The sequence below is a fragment of the Hyla sarda genome, chromosome 8, assembly GCF_029499605.1.
Source record: "Hyla sarda isolate aHylSar1 chromosome 8, aHylSar1.hap1, whole genome shotgun sequence".
NCBI classification, from domain to species: domain Eukaryota; kingdom Metazoa; phylum Chordata; class Amphibia; order Anura; family Hylidae; genus Hyla; species Hyla sarda.
In genome coordinates, this window is record NC_079196.1 from 191,585,795 (window position 1) to 191,603,439 (window position 17,645).

Sequence of the window (17,645 nt, forward strand, 5' to 3'; positions counted from 1 at the left end):
GCACTTCTAAATCACTTATGGATCTGTTGTAAAGTCAGATCCTGATAAAACTTTTTATACATAGAGGGCAGGTGCTTCTTCAAGGCCCCGTACATTACATGCAGAGTACCAGAAAAACAAAACAAAATTGTGCTGCCCTCACCTGGAGTCTAAAGATCACCTTATCCTGGCACAGGTTAAAGGCAGAAAAGGACTCTGATTGGTTAGATCTTCCAGCCATTCACACAAGCTTTGAATCCAGACTGTTTCTGGAATTATATGTGAAATATGGTTTCAAGTTACAATGTTCCAGGAAAGACCATTGTATGTTGGAAATATTGGCTTACTTCTTAAAGGGGTTGTCCGCTGCCCAGCCTAACGGAGCTCCGCTCGCAGCGTCCGGAAGTTTATTACTCCGAATGCTGTGTGCGGGCTTCCGTGTTCGAGGCCGCCACTCGTGACGTCACGCCCGTCCCCCTGGTGACATCACGCCCGCCCCCTCGTGACATCATGCCCGCCCCCTGAAAGAAAGTCTATGGGAAGGGGGCAAGTTTAATATGGCAATTTTTTTTTTTGATAATTTTTTTTTTTTTTTTGTGGGATCTGGCAAGTACGATCTGCACTGTGATGACTCCCCTCCTTCTCTCTGCTAACTCACTGCTCTCGGGAGCCTGGCAGCCCTGCTCTGTAACCCTTTCCTCTATGGTGTTATGCTGTATACACACACACACACAATGATTATTGTAGATTGCCTCTGCAAAGGTTTAGTGCTAAAAGAACAGCGGTGTACCTACAGCATTTGCAAAACTACAACTCCCAGCATGCCTCCCTTTAAAGGAGAACTCCAGAATATAAAAAATTGTCCCCCATACTGCCGGCAGTAAAAAAAACTAAAGATGTTCATACCTTCCTTCGCTCCCCCGGGGCCTCCGGTAACTGTCTCCGGTCTCCGCCGCGATCCTCTTCCTGGTTGCTGGTGGTCGGCGAGTCCACCAGCAAGTACTAGGTTTGACCACTTGATAACCATCACTTCACGTTATTGTTTCTAAAGGTGGTTCTACAAACTATTGATTCTTAGGGTGTGCTTAGTTTTTCATACATGGCTTTTCTAATTTGGCTTTCTTTTATGTTAAATTATGTGTGTTGTTGTTCACCTGAGGTTGTATTTGCCTAAGTTTAAAGGGTTACTTTCATGAAAAAATAAAACTTTTTTACAAAGTCGCCCAGACATGTCAAAAGTTTTAATGGCACCAGGTCTTCACTTCGCTATAGTAGACTAGGCAGTGAATAGTTCGGATCTGCCAGGAGGCCAGGGAGTTCAATGCCATCCACTTCCCCAGCTTATAACTAGCAATCACAGCAGGTCTCGGGACAAAAGTTTGTTTTTCATCATAGTTACCCTTTAAGACCCTTTAATGACCAGATTTTTTTGTTTTACTCCAGAACAGTAAAATCATGGAATTCAAAGATGGTGTCCTTTTTTTTCTTCTTCTCATGACTGTAACTGAATATTATGATATTTTGCAGTTGTCCGAGAAGTATGGTGAAGTCTTTACTGTGCATTTCGGACCCAGAAAGACAGTGGTTATTGCTGGGTACAAGGCTGTGAAAGAAGCACTCGTCACCCGAGCTGAGGATTTTGGAGAAAGGGCGAGTTCTCCAATATTTGATTTAACCTTCAAAGATCATGGTAATAATGATTCTCTATTACTGAGCATTCTATGAATATTATAATGCAGGGAAACATTTATGGGGAGTAGTATAGTTTAAAATCTGCCTTGATGTGTTATAGTGACAACTACTGATTCTACTCATCTACTAACTGAAGAGTCACAAGAATCTTCAAGATATAGTGTTTCTAACAATTGGAATGCAACTTCCTAAGAACGAACACACAAATGCATATTTAAATGTTGTAACATTAGCATTTGCTTAAAAAGAAAAGACTCAAAATTTTGCGATGATTTTTACAAATTAGTTGCGTTAAGATTGTAGATAGAAAATATTAGTGGCCGTTTGATCTTCATTTGATCTTCTCATCTTTCATCCTTCTCCTTTATCGTAATCTTCGCTCTTCTTCCCTTCGTTCATCTTCCCTTTTCTTCTCTTATAGTCTTTTTTATCTTCCTTTTTTTCTTTCCCTTTGTTTTTTTTACTTCATTGTCAATTTCATGCTTTTATTTTTCCTTCCTCTTTCTTTTTTCTTTATTATCTTTTCCTTCTTTATTGTTTCTTTTTATTCTCGTTAATCCTCATCCTCATAATTTTTATGATCATTATTCACTTACTTTATCTTCATTACTCATTCCTTCTTCATGACCTTTCTTTTCATTTTTCTCTTTCATTAACATAATCATCTTTATTCTCCTTCCCTTTTCTTCCATCCTTTTTTGTTAATTTCTCATCTTTTTGTCTTCCTTTTCCTGCTTCTTCATCTTCAGTATTATCCTTAACATCAGCTGCAGCATTTCTTCCTTCCTAATTTTTTCTTTCTTGTTCTACTTGTTTTTTCTTTTTCTCCTATATCATTTCTGCTCTGTGTTCTCTTTTTTTCATCATCATATTATCATATATCTTACATTTGTGTCCTTCTTCCTTTCTTTTTCACCTTTTCCTTCTGCTTTTCATTTTCCTTAACGTCTTACCTATAATAACACTTAAAAGGGTACTCCACTGGCAAACAGTTTTTTTTAAATCATTTGATGCCAGAAAGTTAAACAGATTTGTAAGTTACTTCTATTTAAGAATCTTGATGCTTCCAGTTGTTATCAGCTGCTGTATACTACAGAGGAAGGTGTGTTCTTTCCAGTCTGACCACAGTGCTCTCTGCTGACACCTCTTTCCATGTCAGGAAATGTCCAGAGCAGGAGCAAATCCCTATAGAAAACTTTCTGGACACTTTCAGCTGAGATCACTGTGGTCAGACAGAAAATAAATTAAAAAAGAAAAGAACTTCCTCTGTAGAATACAGCAGCTGATAAGTCCTGGAAGGATTAAGATTTTTAAATAAAAGTAATTTACAAATCTGTTTAACTTTCTGACACCAGTAGATAAAAAAACATAGTTTTCCACCGGAGTAGCCCTTTAACCCCTTAAGGAACATTGACGTACGCGTACGTCATGGCACCCTGGTACTTAAGGACCCATGATGTATGCATACGTCATGGGGAATTCCGGTCCCGGCCGCGCCGGGTGGGGATCGGACCGGGATGCCTGCTGAAATCATTCAGCAGGCATCCCGTGCAAATGCCCAGGGGGGTCATCAGACCCCCCATGTCGGCGATCGCCACAAATCCGGGTCATATGGGTCTATGGTGACCCGGAAAATAAAGGGGATCAGGGTTGTCCAAGACACTCACGATCCCCCTGAAGGAATAGGAGTGAAGTAGCAGGGGTGCCACCCCTCCTATCCCTGCTAATGGTCGTCAAGAAGCGACGACCAATAGCAGATCAGGGGCGGGGGGTTAACTTTCCTTTTCCCCGTTCTGCCCACCCACAATAGGTGGGGCAGAAAGGGGAAACCGACAGAGGACCGGCACCGAAGATCCACTTACCCATCCGATGGCAGCGGGCGACGGGGAATCGGCGGGTGGCAATGTCTTGCAGCTGGCTCCCTGGATCCTACGGAAGTTGGTGAGTTGCCTAGCAACATCTGGAGGGCTACAGTTTGAGACCACTATACAGTGGTCTCTAAACTGTAGCCCTCCAGATGTTGCAAAACTACAACTCCCAGCATGCCCAGACAGCTATTTGCTGTGTGGGCATGCTGGGGTTTGCAATTTTGCAACAGCTGGAGGGCTACAGTTTTGAGATCACTGTGGAGTGATCTCTAAACTGTAGCCCCTAGATCTTGCAAAACTACAACTCCTAGCTTGCCCACAGAGCAGTTTGTTGTCTGGGCATGCTGGGATTTGTAGTTTTGCAACATCTGGAGGGCCACAGTTTGGAGATCACTGTGCATGTTAATGTAAAAAAGTGTAAAAAAAATAAAAACTTTTTATTTTCACAAGCGTTAAAAGGAAATAAAAGACCCCAAAAATTTGTACGGAAATAACCCATATGTGGGCGTAAAATGCTCTGCGGGCTCACAACAAGGCTCAGGAGTGAGAGCGCACTATGTACATTTGAGGCCTAAATTGGTGATTTGCACAGGGGTGGCTGATTTTACAGCGGTTCTGACATAAACAAAAAAAAAAAATACCCACATGCAACCCTATTTTGGAAACTACACCCCTCACGGAACGTAACAAGGGGTACAGTGAGCTTTAACACCCCACAGTTGTTTGAAGAATTTTCATTAAAGTTGGATGGGAAAATGAAAAAAAATAATCTTTTCTCACAAAAATGCTGGTGTTACCCTAAATTTTTCATTTTTACATTGAAAATAGAAAAAAATGCTCCCCAAAATTTGTAACTCCATTTCTTCTGAGTAAGAACATACCCCATATGTGGAAGTAAAGTGCTCTGCGGGCGAACTACAATGCTCAGAAGAGAAGGAGAGCCATTGGGCTTTTGAAGAGAAAATTTGTCCAGAATTGAAGGCCACGTGTGTTTACAAAGCCCCCCTGGTGCCAGAACAATGGACCCCCCACATGTGACCCCATTTCGGGAAACTACACCCCTCACGTAAAGTAATAAGGGGCACAGTGAGCATTTACGCCCCACTGGTGTCTGACAGATTTTTGGAACAGTGGTTTGTGAAAATGAAAAATGTAATTTTTAATTTGCACAGCCCACTGTTCCAAAGATCTGTCAAACGCCAGTGGGGTGTAAATACTCACTGCACCCCTTATTAAATTCTGTGAGGGGTGTAGTTTCCAAAATGGGGTTCAGTGGTTCATGAAATTCGTGATGTGGGGGGGTCCATTGGGGGGGGGGGGTCACTGTTCTGGCACTACGGGGGGCTTTGTAAATGCACATGACTCCTGACTTCCATACCAAACAAATTCACTCTCCAAAAGCTCAATGGCGCTCCTCCTCTTCTGAGCATTGTAGTTCGCCAGCAGAGCACTTTACGTCCACACATACTCAGAAGAAATGGAATTCCAAATTTTGGAGGTCATTTTCCACAAAATGTATTTTACACATTCAACTTTAACAAAAAGTCGTCAAACACCTGTGAGGTGTTAAGGCTCACTGTACCCCTTGTTACGCTCCTTGAGGGGTGTAGTTTCCAAAATAGTATGCCATGTAGGTTTTTCTTTGCTGTTCTGGTACCATAGGGGCTTCCTAAATACGACATGCCCCCCAAAAACGATTTCAGCAAAATTTGCTTTCCAAAAGCCAAATGTGACTCCTTCTCTTCTGAGCATTTTAGTGCGCCAGCAGAGCACTTGATGTCCACACATGAGGTATTTCCATACTCAGAAGAGATGTGGTTACAAATTTTGTGGGGCATTTTGTCCTATTACCCCTTGTAAAAATTTTACATTTGGGGGAAAACTTGCATTTTAGTGAAAAAATTATAATTTACACATCCAACTTTAACGAAAAGTCATCAAACACCTGTGGGGTGTTAAGGCTTTTTTGCTGTTCTGGCACCATAGGGGCTTCTTAAATGTGACATGCCCCCCAAAAACCATTTCATAAAAACTCACTCTCCAATATCCCACTGTCTCTCCTTCCCTTCTGAGCCCTCTAGTGCACCCACAGAGCACTTGACATACACATATGAGATATTTCCTTACTAGAGAGAAATTGGGTTACACATTTTAGGAAGATTTCTCTTCTTTTACCCCTTGTAAAAATTCAAAACTGGGTCTACAAGAACATGCCAGTGTAAAAAATAAGGATTTTTAATTGTCTAATTGTTTAATTTGCTGCTATTCCTGTGAAACACCTAAAGGGTTAACAAACCTTTTGAATGTCATTTTGAATACTTTTAGGGGTGCAGTTTTTATAATGGGCTCATTTATGGGGTATTTATAAGAAGGCCCTTCAAATCCACTTAAAAACTGAAATGGTCCCTGAAAAATTTCGATTTTGAAAATTTTGTGGAAAATTGCTGCTATACTTTGAAGCCCTCTGATGTCTTCCAAAAGTAAAAACATGTCAACTTTATGATGCAAACATAAAGTAGACATATTGTACATGTGAATCAATATGTAATGTATATGGAATATTCATTAAAGCATCCCAGAATTATTAATGCTTAAAGTGACAGTGGTCAGATGTGCAAAAAATGGCCGGGTCCTACACTGAAAATTGGCTGGGTCCTTAAGGGGTTAAAGGGGTACTCTGCTGCTCTGAGCCAGAGCTTGTGAAGTCATAGCCCCGCCCCCTAATGACATAACATTCCGCCCCTTCAATGCAAGTCTAGACTTGCATTGAGGGGGCGGGGTGTGACATCATACGGGGTGGGGCTATGATGTCACGAGCTGAGTACCCCTTTAATATTATTATTAGTTAATTTTTCACTTCTTGTTTGTAGGTCATTTTACACTTCTTACAGTTTAACAAAAACTTGTAATGAAACAACTACATCTCTCTTGTCACGATGCCGGCTGGCAGGTAGTGGATCCTCTGTGCCAGAGAGGGATTGGCGTGGACCGTGCTAGTGGACCGGTTCTAAGCCACTACTGGTTTTCACCAGAGCCCGCCGCAAAGCGGGATGGTCTTGCTGCGGCGGTAGTGACCAGGTCGTATCCACTAGCAACGGCTCACCTCTCTGGCTGCTGAAGATAGGCGCGGTACAAGGGAGTAGGCAAAAGCAAGGTCGGACGTAGCAGAAGGTCGGGGCAGGCAGCAAGGATCGTAGTCAGGGGCAACGGCAGAAGGTCTGGAAACACAGGCAAGGAACACACAAGGAACGCTTTCACTGGCACTAAGGCAACAAGATCCGGCAAGGGAGTGCAGGGGAAGTGAGGTGATATAGGGAGGTGCACAGGTGAACACACTAATTGGGACCACTGCGCCAATCAGCGGCGCAGTGGCCCTTTAAATCGCAGAGACCCGGCGCGCGCGCGCCCTAGGGAGCGGGGCCGCGCGCGCCGGGACAGAACAGACGGAGAGCGAGTCAGGTAGGGGAGCCGGGGTGCGCATCGCGAGCGGGCGCTACCCGCATCGCGAATCGCATCCCGGCTGGCAGCGGAATCGCAGCGCCCCGGGTCAGAGGACGTGACCGGAGCGCTGCCGCGGGGAGAGTGAAGCGAGCGCTCCGGGGAGGAGCGGGGACCTGGAGCGCTCGGCGTAACAGTACCCCCCCCCTTGGATCTCCCCCTCTTCTTAGAGCCTGAGAACCTGAGGAGCAGACTTTTGTCTAGGATGTTGTCCTCAGGTTCCCAGGATCTCTCTTCAGGACCACAACCCTCCCAGTCCACTAAAAAAAAATTTTTTCCTCTGACCTTTTTGGCAGCTAAAATTTCTTTGACCGAGAAGATGTCCGAGGAGCCAGAAACAGGAGTGGGAGGAACAGATTTGGGAGAAAAACGGTTGAGGATGAGTGGTTTGAGAAGAGAGACGTGAAAGGCATTAGGGATACGAAGAGAGGGAGGAAGAAGAAGTTTATAAGAGACAGGATTAATTTGACACAAAATTTTGAAAGGACCAAGATAGCGTGGTCCCAACTTGTAGCTAGGGACACGGAAGCGGACATATTTAGCGGAGAGCCATACCTTGTCTCCAGGGGAAAAAACGGGGGGAGCTCTTCTTTTCTTATCCGCGAACTTCTTCATGCGTGATGAAGCCTGTAAGAGAGAATTTTGGGTCTCTCTCCATATGATGGAAAGGTCACGAGAAATTTCATCCACAGCGGGCAGACCAGAGGGCAAGGGAGTAGGGAGGGGGGGAAGAGGATGACGGCCGTACACCACGAAAAATGGGGATTTGGAGGAAGACTCAGAGACCCTGAAGTTATACGAGAATTCGGCCCATGGGAGGAGATCTGCCCAGTCATCCTGGCGGGAGGAAACAAAATGTCGCAAATAATCACCCAAGATCTGGTTAATCCTTTCTACTTGTCCATTGGACTGGGGATGATATGCAGAAGAAAAATTTAATTTAATCTTGAGTTGTTTACAGAGAGCCCTCCAGAATTTAGACACGAATTGGACGCCTCTATCCGAGACAATCTGCGTAGGCAACCCGTGAAGACGAAAAATGTGTACAAAAAATTGTTTAGCCAACTGAGGCGCAGAAGGAAGACCAGGAAGAGGGATGAAATGTGCCATTTTGGAGAATCGATCAACGACCACCCAAATAACAGTGTTGCCACGGGAAGGGGGTAAATCAGTAATAAAATCCATACCAATCAGAGACCAAGGCTGTTCGGGGACAGGCAGAGGATGAAGAAAACCAGCGGGCTTCAGGCGAGGAGTCTTATCCCGGGCACAGATAGTGCAGGCTCGCACAAAGTCCACAACATCCGTCTCCAGAGTCGGCCACCAATAGAAGCGGGAGATGAGTTGCACAGATTTCTTGATACCCGCATGACCTGCGAGATGGGAGGAGTGACCCCATTTGAGGATTCCGAGGCGTTGGCGAGGAGAAACAAAGGTCTTTCCTGGAGGAGTCTGCCTGATGGAGGCAGGAGAAGTGGAGATCAGGCAGTCAGGTGGAATGATGTGTTGCGGAGAGAGTTCAACTTCTGAGGCATCCGAGGAACGAGAGAGAGCATCGGCCCTAATGTTCTTATCGGCAGGACGGAAGTGAATCTCAAAATTAAATCGGGCAAAGAACAGAGACCACCGGGCCTGGCGAGGATTCAGCCGTTGGGCAGACTGGAGGTAGGAGAGGTTCTTGTGGTCGGTGTAGATAATAACAGGAGAACTTGATCCCTCCAGCAGATGCCTCCATTCCTCAAGTGCTAATTTAATGACTAGAAGCTCTCGATCCCCGATGGAGTAGTTCCTCTCCGCTGGAGAGAAGGTCCTAGAGAAAAAACCACAAGTGACAGCATGCCCGGAAGAATTTTTTTGTAGAAGAACAGCTCCAGCTCCCACTGAGGAGGCATCAACCTCCAATAGGAAGGGTTTGGAAGGGTCAGGTCTGGAGAGGACGGGAGCCGAAGAAAAGGCAGACTTGAGTCGTTTAAAGGCGTCTTCTGCTTGAGGAGGCCAGGACTTGGGATCAGCATTTTTTTTGGTTAAAGCCACGATAGGAGCCACAATGGTGGAAAAATGTGGAATAAATTGCCTGTAATAATTGGCGAACCCCAAAAAGCGTTGGATAGCACGGAGTCCGGAGGGGCGTGGCCAATCTAAAACGGCAGAGAGTTTGTCTGGATCCATCTGTAGTCCCTGGCCAGAGACCAAATATCCTAGAAAAGGAAGAGATTGGCATTCAAACAGACATTTCTCAATTTTGGCATAGAGTTGGTTGTCACGAAGTCTCTGAAGAACCATACGGACATGCTGGCGGTGTTCTTCTAGATTGGCAGAAAAAATTAGGATATCGTCCAGATATACAACAACACAGGAGTATAACAGATCACGAAAAATTTCATTGACAAAGTCTTGGAAGACGGCAGGGGCGTTGCACAGTCCAAAGGGCATGACCAGATACTCAAAGTGTCCATCTCTGGTGTTAAATGCCGTTTTCCACTCGTCCCCCTCTCTGATGCGGATGAGGTTATAGGCGCCTCTTAAGTCCAATTTAGTGAAGATGTGGGCACCTTGGAGGCGATCAAAGAGTTCAGAGATGAGGGGTAAGGGGTAGCGGTTCTTAACCGTGATTTTATTAAGACCGCGGTAGTCAATGCAAGGACGTAGGGAGCCATCTTTTTTGGACACAAAGAAAAATCCGGCTCCGGCAGGAGAGGAGGATTTACGGATAAAGCCCTTTTTTAGATTCTCCTGGACGTATTCGGACATGGCAAGAGTCTCTGGGGCAGAGAGAGGATAAATTCTGCCCCGGGGTGGAGTAGTGCCCGGGAGGAGGTCGATAGGGCAATCATAAGGCCTGTGAGGAGGTAGAGTCTCAGCTTGTTTTTTGCAGAAAACATCCGCGAAGTCCATATAGGCCTTAGGGAGACCGGTTACTGGAGGAACCACAGAGTTACGGCAAGGGTTACTGGGAACCGGTTTTAGACAGTTCTTGGAACAAGAGGACCCCCAACTCTTGATCTCCCCAGTGGACCAATCCAGGGTAGGGGAATGAAGTTGAAGCCAGGGAAGTCCAAGGAGAATTTCCGAGGTGCAATTGGGGAGGACCAAAAGTTCAATCCTCTCATGATGAGATCCGATGCTCATAAGAAGGGGCTCCGTGCGGAAACGTATGGTACAGTCCAATCTTTCATTATTTACACAATTGATGTAGAGGGGTCTGGCGAGACTGGTCACCGGGATGTTGAACCTGTTGACGAGAGAGGCCAAAATAAAATTTCCTGCAGATCCTGAGTCCAAGAAGGCCACTGTAGAGAAGGAGAAGGCAGAGGCAGACATCCGCACAGGCACAGTAAGACGTGGAGAAGCAGAGTAGACATCAAGGACTGTTTCACCCTTGTGCGGAGTCAGCGTACGTCTTTCCAGGCGGGGAGGACGGATAGGACAATCTCTTAGGAAGTGTTCGGTACTAGCACAGTACAGGCAGAGGTTCTCCATACGGCGTCGTGTCCTCTCTTGAGGTGTCAGGCGAGACCGGTCGACCTGCATAGCCTCCACGGCGGGAGGCACAGGAACAGATTGCAGGGGACCAGAGGAGAGAGGAGCCGAGGAGGAGAAACGCCTCGTGCGAACAGAGTCCATATCTTGGCGGAGTTCCTGACGCCTTTCGGAAAAACGCATGTCAATGCGAGTGGCTAGGTGAATAAGTTCATGTAGATTAGCAGGAATTTCTCGTGCGGCCAGAACATCTTTAATGTTGCTGGATAGGCCTTTTTTGAAGGTCGCGCAGAGGGCCTCATTATTCCAGGACAATTCTGAAGCAAGAGTACGGAATTGTACGGCATACTCGCCAACGGAAGAATTACCCTGGACCAGGTTCAACAGGGCAGTCTCAGCAGAAGAGGCTCGGGCAGGTTCCTCAAAGACACTTCGGATTTCCGAGAAGAAGGAGTGTACAGAGGCAGTGACGGGGTCATTGCGGTCCCAGAGCGGTGTGGCCCATGACAGGGCTTTTCCGGACAGAAGGCTGACTACGAAAGCCACCTTAGACCTTTCAGTGGGAAACAGGTCCGACATCATCTCCAGATGCAGGGAACATTGGGAAAGAAAGCCACGGCAAAACTTAGAGTCCCCATCAAATTTATCCGGCAAGGATAAGCGTATCCCAGGAGCGGCCACTCGCTGCGGAGGAGGTGCAGGAGCTGGCGGAGGAGATGACTGCTGAAGCTGTGGTAGTAACTGTTGTAGCATAACGGTCAGTTGAGACAGCTGTTGGCCTTGTTGCGCTATCTGTTGTGACTGCTGGGCGACCACCGTGGTGAGGTCAGCGACAACTGGCAGAGGAACTTCAGCGGGATCCATGGCCGGATCTACTGTCACGATGCCGGCTGGCAGGTAGTGGATCCTCTGTGCCAGAGAGGGATTGGCGTGGACCGTGCTAGTGGACCGGTTCTAAGCCACTACTGGTTTTCACCAGAGCCCGCCGCAAAGCGGGATGGTCTTGCTGCGGCGGTAGTGACCAGGTCGTATCCACTAGCAACGGCTCACCTCTCTGGCTGCTGAAGATAGGCGCGGTACAAGGGAGTAGGCAAAAGCAAGGTCGGACGTAGCAGAAGGTCGGGGCAGGCAGCAAGGATCGTAGTCAGGGGCAACGGCAGAAGGTCTGGAAACACAGGCAAGGAACACACAAGGAACGCTTTCACTGGCACTAAGGCAACAAGATCCGGCAAGGGAGTGCAGGGGAAGTGAGGTGATATAGGGAGGTGCACAGGTGAACACACTAATTGGGACCACTGCGCCAATCAGCGGCGCAGTGGCCCTTTAAATCGCAGAGACCCGGCGCGCGCGCGCCCTAGGGAGCGGGGCCGCGCGCGCCGGGACAGAACAGACGGAGAGCGAGTCAGGTAGGGGAGCCGGGGTGCGCATCGCGAGCGGGCGCTACCCGCATCGCGAATCGCATCCCGGCTGGCAGCGGAATCGCAGCGCCCCGGGTCAGAGGACGTGACCGGAGCGCTGCCGCGGGGAGAGTGAAGCGAGCGCTCCGGGGAGGAGCGGGGACCCGGAGCGCTCGGCGTAACAGTTCTAATATATTTTTTATATAATTTCTAGCTGTATTGTTAAAATGACTAGGATAGCTCCTGTGCAGTTTTTATCTCATGTAAGTATAACATTTGTTTGTGTAAAATGTCTTTCAGGTGTTGTTTTTTCGAATGGAGAAGTATGGAAAACTATGAGGAGGTTCGCGCTATCAACACTTCGAGACTTTGGAATGGGGAAGAAAACCGTGGAAGCCAAAATTCAAGATGAATTAATTCCCCTCATAGAAAAGTTTAAATCTCATAATGGTAAAATATATCTCAAACACTTAATAATAATGCAATTTATTTTTATATCTAGTCTAGTTTTTTATATTATTCTCTCCCATTCAGTCTACACTTTCCAACTTCAAAGCACTGACAAGCATTTACAAGAGTTGATGGCCAAATTAACACACACATATTCCATCTCTTATCTATTATTGTTCTAAGTGTGAAGAAAATAGTGTCTAACAGGTCTCTTTGTGAATTTTCCATACATAGAATGGAAAGTTCTATGTTTTTTCATAAATGGGACTTAAAACTACATAATTAAGGAAAATAATCCAATATGACATATCTGTGAATGGCACACAGATAACCTTTCCTTTCAGTACCTGGTATGACCCCCTTGTGCAACAATAACTGCATATAACTTTTCTAAAAATTGTTGGTTAGTCCCGGTCTTGGAATTTTCTCCGTATAAAACAGCGTCAACTCTGTAATGTTGGTGGGTTATCTCCCATGAACTACTCACTTCAGGTCCTTCCACAACATTTCTGTTAGATTAAGGTCAGGACTTTGACTTGGCCATTGCAAAACTTTTACTGTTTTCTTCTTTAATCTTTCATTGGTAGAACGACTAGTGTGCTTAGTCTCTTGCAGCATGACCCACATTCTCTTCAGATTCAGCTCACTGACAGATGTCCTGACATTTTTCTTTAGAACTTGCTGGTATAATTTAGAATTCATTGCTGTGTCATTGATTTCAAACCATTCTGGCCCAGATGCAGAAAAACAGGCGCAAATGATGATACGACCAGCACTTTGTTCCACGGATAGTGCTAGAATGAGGTGTTTCTCTTTTCCAAACATATCGCTTCTCATTTAAAGGGGTTATCCTGGCCTTAGACACACCACACCCCATCCATTCGTGTCTATGCCCTCTCCCATAGACATGAATGGATGGGGGCATGGTGTGACATCATGAGGAGTGTGGTGTGACATCATGTCTCAGTCTCGGGAGCAGAGCCAGGCACAGAATGCCGGGTGTTGCACGGAGATCGTGTGGGGACCCAGCGGCAGAACCCCTGCAATTAGACATCTTATTCCCTATCCTCTGGATAGGGGATAAGATGCCTAAGGCCGGAATACCCCTTTAAACCAAAAACTCCTATATTGGTCTAATCTATCTACAAAACATTGTTCCAATAGCATTCTGGCTTGTCCAGGTGATCGTTGCCAAACTACTACAAAAGGGCAGTAATGTCCTTTTTTGGAGAGGAACAGCTTTCTCCTTGCAATCCTGCTATACACACCATTGTTGTTCAGTGTCCGACTCATAGTGAACTCGTGAACATTAACATTATTTATTATGAAAAGGCCTTTAGTTACTTAGGGGTTACCTTTGTGACCTTGCAGACTATTATAGACCTTGCTCTTGGTGTTGATGTTTGTTGGTCGACCACTTCTGGGGAGGGTAATAATGGTCTCTTGAATATCTTTCAGTTGTACACAATCTGTCTGATTCTTTAGAGATGGTTTTGTAACTTTTCCCAGCCTGATAAGCATCAACCACTCTTCTTCCTTGGTCTTCAGAAATCTCTGTTGTTCTGTGAATTTGTTACAAATTTGCAGAACAATCCTCATCTGTGTTAACAAATTACCTTTTAATTTGTGTACTGTGTCATATTATTTATTTATAATTTATATGGTTTTACTGTTTTTTTTTCTTTTAGGTAAACCATTTGAGACACACTCGATAATAAACTATGCAGTTTCCAATGTTATAAGCTCTATTATCTTTGGGCAAAGGTTTGAGTATGACGACCCAATATTTCAAAATCTGATCAGAATGCTAGATGAAAATAACAAACTGTTTGGTACTCCAAAAGTGATGGTAAAAAACTAAAATATATACATTATTTCTAGTGAGCCCTATTAGTATAAATACAGGGTCCACATCAGGACAGATAGTATCTCTGGAATACTTGTGAGAAAAAAGACCAATGGATCCAGGCGCTGCTCTATCCAGGTATACACAGGATGCAGGTAAGTGTTCTTAATCAAGCAATTTTATTGAACACAAAACAACAAAAGGATCCTTTTGTTGTTTTGTGTTCAATAAAATTGCTTGATTAAGAACACTTACCTGCATCCTGTGTATACCTGGATAGAGCAGCGACTGGATCCATTGGTCTTTTTTCTCACAAGTATTCCAGTTTCTACAGGGCGTTGACACGCTCCTGTGACCATCAGGCTCGGCAGCTCATCCAACTCTATCTGGTACCCCAATCAAGGGGTGATATGCGCAATTCTTCTACTTTAAGGTGAGCGGCCACCCTGACTTAAGTCCTGGGTGTACATTCAGCATACTTTTTGGTTCCCTCACCTGCCAAGGGTAATACACGAGGCGCTGCCTCACGGTTGTCTTTTTTGTCTTTATTTCTTCGTAGATTGTATCTATATCAGGGACCATAAAAGGGTTGTTCCACCAACAACATTTATTCCCTATACACAAGATAGAGAATAAATGTACAATCACTGGTATACTGACCTCAGCGATCAAAAGAATCGGGGTCCCGAGTCTAACCCTTCTAATTAAATGGAAGACTCAGAACCCCCTTTCTTATGATTAATGTGGGTCCCAGTAGTCAGGGGCTCTGACACTTTATCCATACAAGATATTAGGGGACTAAATATTTCTGCAATTTGTTGACATTTTGTATATTGAATAATTCACAATTAATATTAATTATCACCTTGTTGTAGTTCCATAGATCTTGTAGTAGTTCCATATATCCAATACTTTAATCATATATGTAGAGGGTATGAAATACCTTATAATATACAGCTAAGCTGCTGGAAGGAATGAGGAGTTTCCTGCAATTCATTAGTGATTAATTAAAGGGGTTGCCCAGGATTAAAAAATTGTAATTGCATCTCATATAAGTGAGCTTACCTGGAATACTAGACCCGGCCAATGTTTCTAAAATTTTTTAGCAGGAGATGAGATTTGAATTATAAATGTCTTAGCAGCTTCTACAAATCCTTTTTATGTAGAGTTTCTTTTCAGCCAGACTAGATTGGAACCAAATAGCCCTGGTACTCCAACCCCACCAGACCATTAACATTTTGCTCCCACACACAATGTGCAACAAATTTAGATGTACTTGTTTACACCCCTCCCCATTCCCTAAAGTATGTAAATGAAGCCAACATAAAAAATATATATTCACGGGCAAGTGAATGCTAACACTATGGTATGGTGCAAGACTGCTGAGGTTTTATGTGTGTATCTTTCCAGTTTCTTATATAGTGCTAATATATTAGAACAGAGACTGAACACGGATACACTTTTACTCTTTATGTAAAATCTAAAGAGAACGATTCTATTTCAACAGATGTATAATTTTTATCCTCTAATTGGATCAATCCTTGGCCTGCAAAAGACACTGGTGCGGAACATTCGAGATCTAAAAAGTTTTATTTTAAAATGTGTTAAGAAACGGAGACTGGAATATGATGCAAATGACATTGGTGGATTTATTGATGCCTATCTTATGAAACAGGAACAGGTGGGTTGGCTTATTAATATGTTTGTGTCTTATAATGATGCTCTATTTATTGGAAAGTCATTTATTCTTGAATTGGTCATGGTCCGCGGTCAGACCCCCACCGATTCCAAGAATAGATGTCTTCCGAATGATTGGAGCAGCATTGTGCTTGTGCCCTCTTCATTTTATATGGGACGTCCAAACACTGTATTAAGGAAAGGAGTATGTGCCATGCAATGCTACATTTCATCTGCAGGAAGTTTTGTATATCTAGTTGCTGCTTTCCTGTTAGATAGCAAATGATTCTTGACAATAAAAGAGAAACCAGATTTATGAATTTATTTACAAAAAGATTTTTCTTGGTGAGATAACCTATTCAGCACTAAATAAGGGTATTAATTGAACTATGGTGCATTATCTGAACACTCTTAACCCGTTGCGGACATCGAGCGTATAGGTATCCTCTAATAAATAATAAAATCACCCTTTTTCCCATTTAACCCCTCCCCAAATACATGAAAATGATAAACTAATTTGGTACTGCCGTGTGTAATTGTCCAACCTAGTATAATACACTGTCTATGATTTTGCACGGTAAACAGCATAAGCATAAAAAAATACTAAACGCCAAAAATGCTGCTTTTTGGTCACTGTTACGCCGAGCGCTCCGGGTCCCCGCTCCTCCCCGGAGCGCTCGCTACACTCTCCTCACTGCAGCGCTCCGGTCAGTTCCACTGACCCGGGGCGCTGCGATACCGCCTCCAGCCGGGATGCGATTCGCGATGCGGGTAGCGCCCGCTCGCGATGCGCACCCCGGCTCCCGTACCTGACTCGCTCTCCGTCTGTCCTGTCCCGGCGCGCGCGGCCCCGCTCCCTAGGGCGCGCGCGCGCCGGGTCTTTGCGATTTAAAGGGCCACTGCGCCGCTGATTGGCGCAGTGGTTCCCATTAGTGTTTTCACCTGTGCACTTCCCTATATCACCTCACTTCCCCTTCACTCCCTGGCCGGATCTTGTTGCCATCGTGCCAGTGAAAGCGTTTCCTTGTGTGTTCCTAGCCTGTGTTCCAGACCTCCTGCCGTTGCCCCTGACTACGATCCTTGCTGCCTGCCCCGACCTTCTGCTACGTCCGACCTTGCTTCTGTCTACTCCCTTGTACCGCGCCTATCTTCAGCAGCCAGAGAGGTTGTGCCGTTGCTAGTGGATACGACCTGGTCACTACCGCCGCAGCAAGACCATCCCGCTTTGCGGCGGGCTCTGGTGAAAACCAGTAGTGACTTAGAACCGATCCACTAGCACGGTCCACGCCAATCCCTCTCTGGCACAGAGGATCCACTACCTGCCAGCCGGCATCGTGACAGTAGATCCGGCCATGGATCCCGCTGAAGTTCCTCTGCCAGTTGTCGCTGACCTCACCACGGTGGTCGCCCAGCAGTCACAACAGATAGCGCAACAAGGCCAACAGCTGTCTCAACTGACTGTTATGCTACAACAGTTACTACCACAGCTCCAGCAATCATCTCCTCCGCCAGCTCCTGCACCTCCTCCGCAGCGAGTGGCCGCTTCTGGACTACGACTATCCTTGCCGGATAAATTTGATGGGGACTCTAAGTTTTGCCGTGGCTTTCTTTCCCAATGTTCATTGCACTTGGAGATAATGTCGGACCAGTTCCCCACTGAAAGGTCTAAGGTGGCTTTCGTAGTCAGCCTTCTGTCTGGAAAAGCCCTGTCTTGGGCCACACCGCTCTGGGACCGCAATGACCCCGTCACTGCCTCTG

The 17,645-nt window shown here is 45.4% G+C and overlaps 1 protein-coding gene across 4 annotated transcripts in view; it reads left to right on the forward strand.

The window, feature by feature from the left end:
- The window catches only part of LOC130285523 (cytochrome P450 2K1-like), a 69,244-nt gene that overhangs the window by 23,223 nt on the left and 28,376 nt on the right, over positions 1–17,645 (forward strand). For all 4 annotated transcript variants that reach the window (XM_056537020.1, XM_056537021.1, XM_056537019.1 and 1 more), the window contains 4 exons: positions 1,507–1,669; positions 12,215–12,364; positions 14,053–14,213; positions 15,718–15,891. In XM_056537020.1, the coding sequence (XP_056392995.1) occupies positions 1,507–1,669; positions 12,215–12,364; positions 14,053–14,213; positions 15,718–15,891 (648 nt within the window). The remainder of the gene's footprint in view (positions 1–1,506; positions 1,670–12,214; positions 12,365–14,052; positions 14,214–15,717; positions 15,892–17,645) is intronic.